The 2,131-nt window shown below is 47.5% G+C and overlaps 1 protein-coding gene across 1 annotated transcript; it reads left to right on the top strand.

The window, feature by feature from the left end:
- Positions 1–429: 429 nt before the first annotated feature.
- On the top strand, positions 430–1,237 carry LOC123446169 (dirigent protein 22-like). Its single transcript, XM_045122847.1, has one exon. The coding sequence runs from the start codon at positions 477–479 to the stop codon at positions 1,035–1,037; it is 561 nt and encodes a 186-aa protein (XP_044978782.1). The 5' UTR covers positions 430–476; the 3' UTR covers positions 1,038–1,237.
- Positions 1,238–2,131: the final 894 nt, after the last annotated feature.

Raw genomic sequence — 2,131 nt, 5'->3', positions numbered from 1 at the left:
GTCGATCTAATCGGCGGGATCTACTTGACCCTACTATCACTATGGACAAATACCATCCTGTGCTTCATCTTGCCAGTTGCATATATTCATCCTCCATGTGGGTTCTGAGCCTTTGACATTTGATTTCCACCCGAGTGACAAATAGTTCTCCGTAGTTGACTCGCCACCGACAGCTGAAATCTGTTGATACAGCAAAACCACAATCCACAAGTAACATCATGACCATTGCTCCTGTGCATTGTGCTCCCCAGCTGCATATCACCATCAGCACTGGTGTCCATTTTACCCTACTACTAGTCCAGTTTATGGAGCAGCCTTCTGAATCCCAATTGCTGCACGCCGCGTGTGGCTGGTGTTCCTTTTACGCTCTTTCCATCCACTATAAATAGCTGGTGACCTACACATGAAAGAGCACAAAGTCACAGACACACGTAGCATCTACGGAGTAGCACACATTTACTTACTTAGCTCAAGAGATGGCCAAGGGAGTGGTGGTGCTTCTTGTGCTCTTCACGGCGCTGTCAGCCGTGAGCGGGGCCCATAGGCCCGGTAACAGGGCCCTGGCCCATGGGCGTCGCCCGGGGGCCGACCCAGCGGCACAGACACACCTCCACTTCTACTTCCACGACAGCTCGAGGGGCGCGTCTCCATCGGCGATGCGGGTGGCAGGGCCGGCGAATGAGCCATTGCAAACCCTTTTCGGCGCGGTGTACGTTATGGACGACCCGTTGACGGAGAAGCCGGAGCTCGGGTCAGCGGCCGTGGGACGGGCCCAGGGCGTCTACATAGGGGCGGACCAGACGGCAATGGGCTTCCTGCAGATCATGAACCTCGTGCTCACCTCTGCCCCCTACAACGGCAGCTCGCTCACGGTGCTCGGCCGCAACTTCCCGCTCGCAAAAGTCCGCGAGATGCCCATCGTCGGCGGCACCGGCGCCTTCCGCTTCGCTCGCGGGTACGCGCAGGCCCGGACCTACTCGATGAACATCAAGACCGGCGACGCCAACGTCGAGTACGACGTCTACGTCATGCATTAGCATGCAAATATTTTAAGGCCTTACTGATGGTAATGCTTCACAGAGTGTTTTCATTTCATTTTTATCATTTCATTTTTATTGCTTACTTCAAGTAGGCCGTGCTTTGAGATATGGACCTCTCCTTTTCCTAAATATTGGTTTGCCCTTTCGTGGGTTAATCGTCTAGCAAGTGGCAAAAAATAAAGTGACCCTGGGTGAAATGTGGTGTGCTATTTTTTTAGTCAATGGAAACTTATTTATCACATTTAAATTTGTGTTCCCTTCTTGCACTTCGGAATTTGATTGCCTTATGATTTTGTCCTTGCTAGTTCAGAAACCATATTTTCTTAAGTATTCTCAAGAGATTAACTTCTTGGCATCATCGATGTAGATTATTAACTCAGTTATAAGCAGGGTTTCATTCAGTGTGCTATAACAGACTAGAATTCCTTCAAATGCTTAATTCTCACATGGGTTTTATTAATAGAAAACAGACCTTTCGTCCACAACATTAGTTCCTTCGGATCGGGATTAATGTAAGCATTAGTCATGATTTCAACGGCTAGGAGCGGATGGGATATGATCAGGATTAGTTCTGGTACATTTATGAACTTTAGTCCCTATTGGTATTTACAAACCGGCACTAAAGGGATGATGGTAGGTTGACGTCGGGCTTGGGCCCCAGCGAATCCATTTCGTCCCGGTTGTTATTATCAACCGGGACTAGAGGTGGACCTTTAGTCCCGGTTTGTATCAACAACCGGGACTAAAGATGTCCCTATATAAACCCCTTCATTCGGCCCGAGCTCATCTTTTTTGTTTTCTCTTCTCAGTTTTCCCCATGGCTCGAGCTCTGATCCTTCATTTTTGTCAACATTTGTAAAAATTTGAGGCATCCCATCTATCCAAGGGTTGTAAAAGGTTAGCAACTTCATGCTTTCACCTCTCGTTTCTAATTTAGCTTGTTTCATACTCTATAAGTATAGTGAGTTGTGAGTTTTAGTTTGGGAGTAGTTTATTTGATTAATATGCAATTTGAGCTCAGATTAAATTCTTAATTAGCATATGTGTAGGTGTCGTTTACTTACTGCCTTCCCGTCCCTGTCCTCACCGCA

The sequence above is a fragment of the Hordeum vulgare genome, chromosome 4H (genome assembly GCF_904849725.1).
Source record: "Hordeum vulgare subsp. vulgare chromosome 4H, MorexV3_pseudomolecules_assembly, whole genome shotgun sequence".
NCBI lineage: Eukaryota > Viridiplantae > Streptophyta > Magnoliopsida > Poales > Poaceae > Hordeum > Hordeum vulgare.
This window is presented reverse-complemented; position numbering and strand designations above follow the sequence as displayed.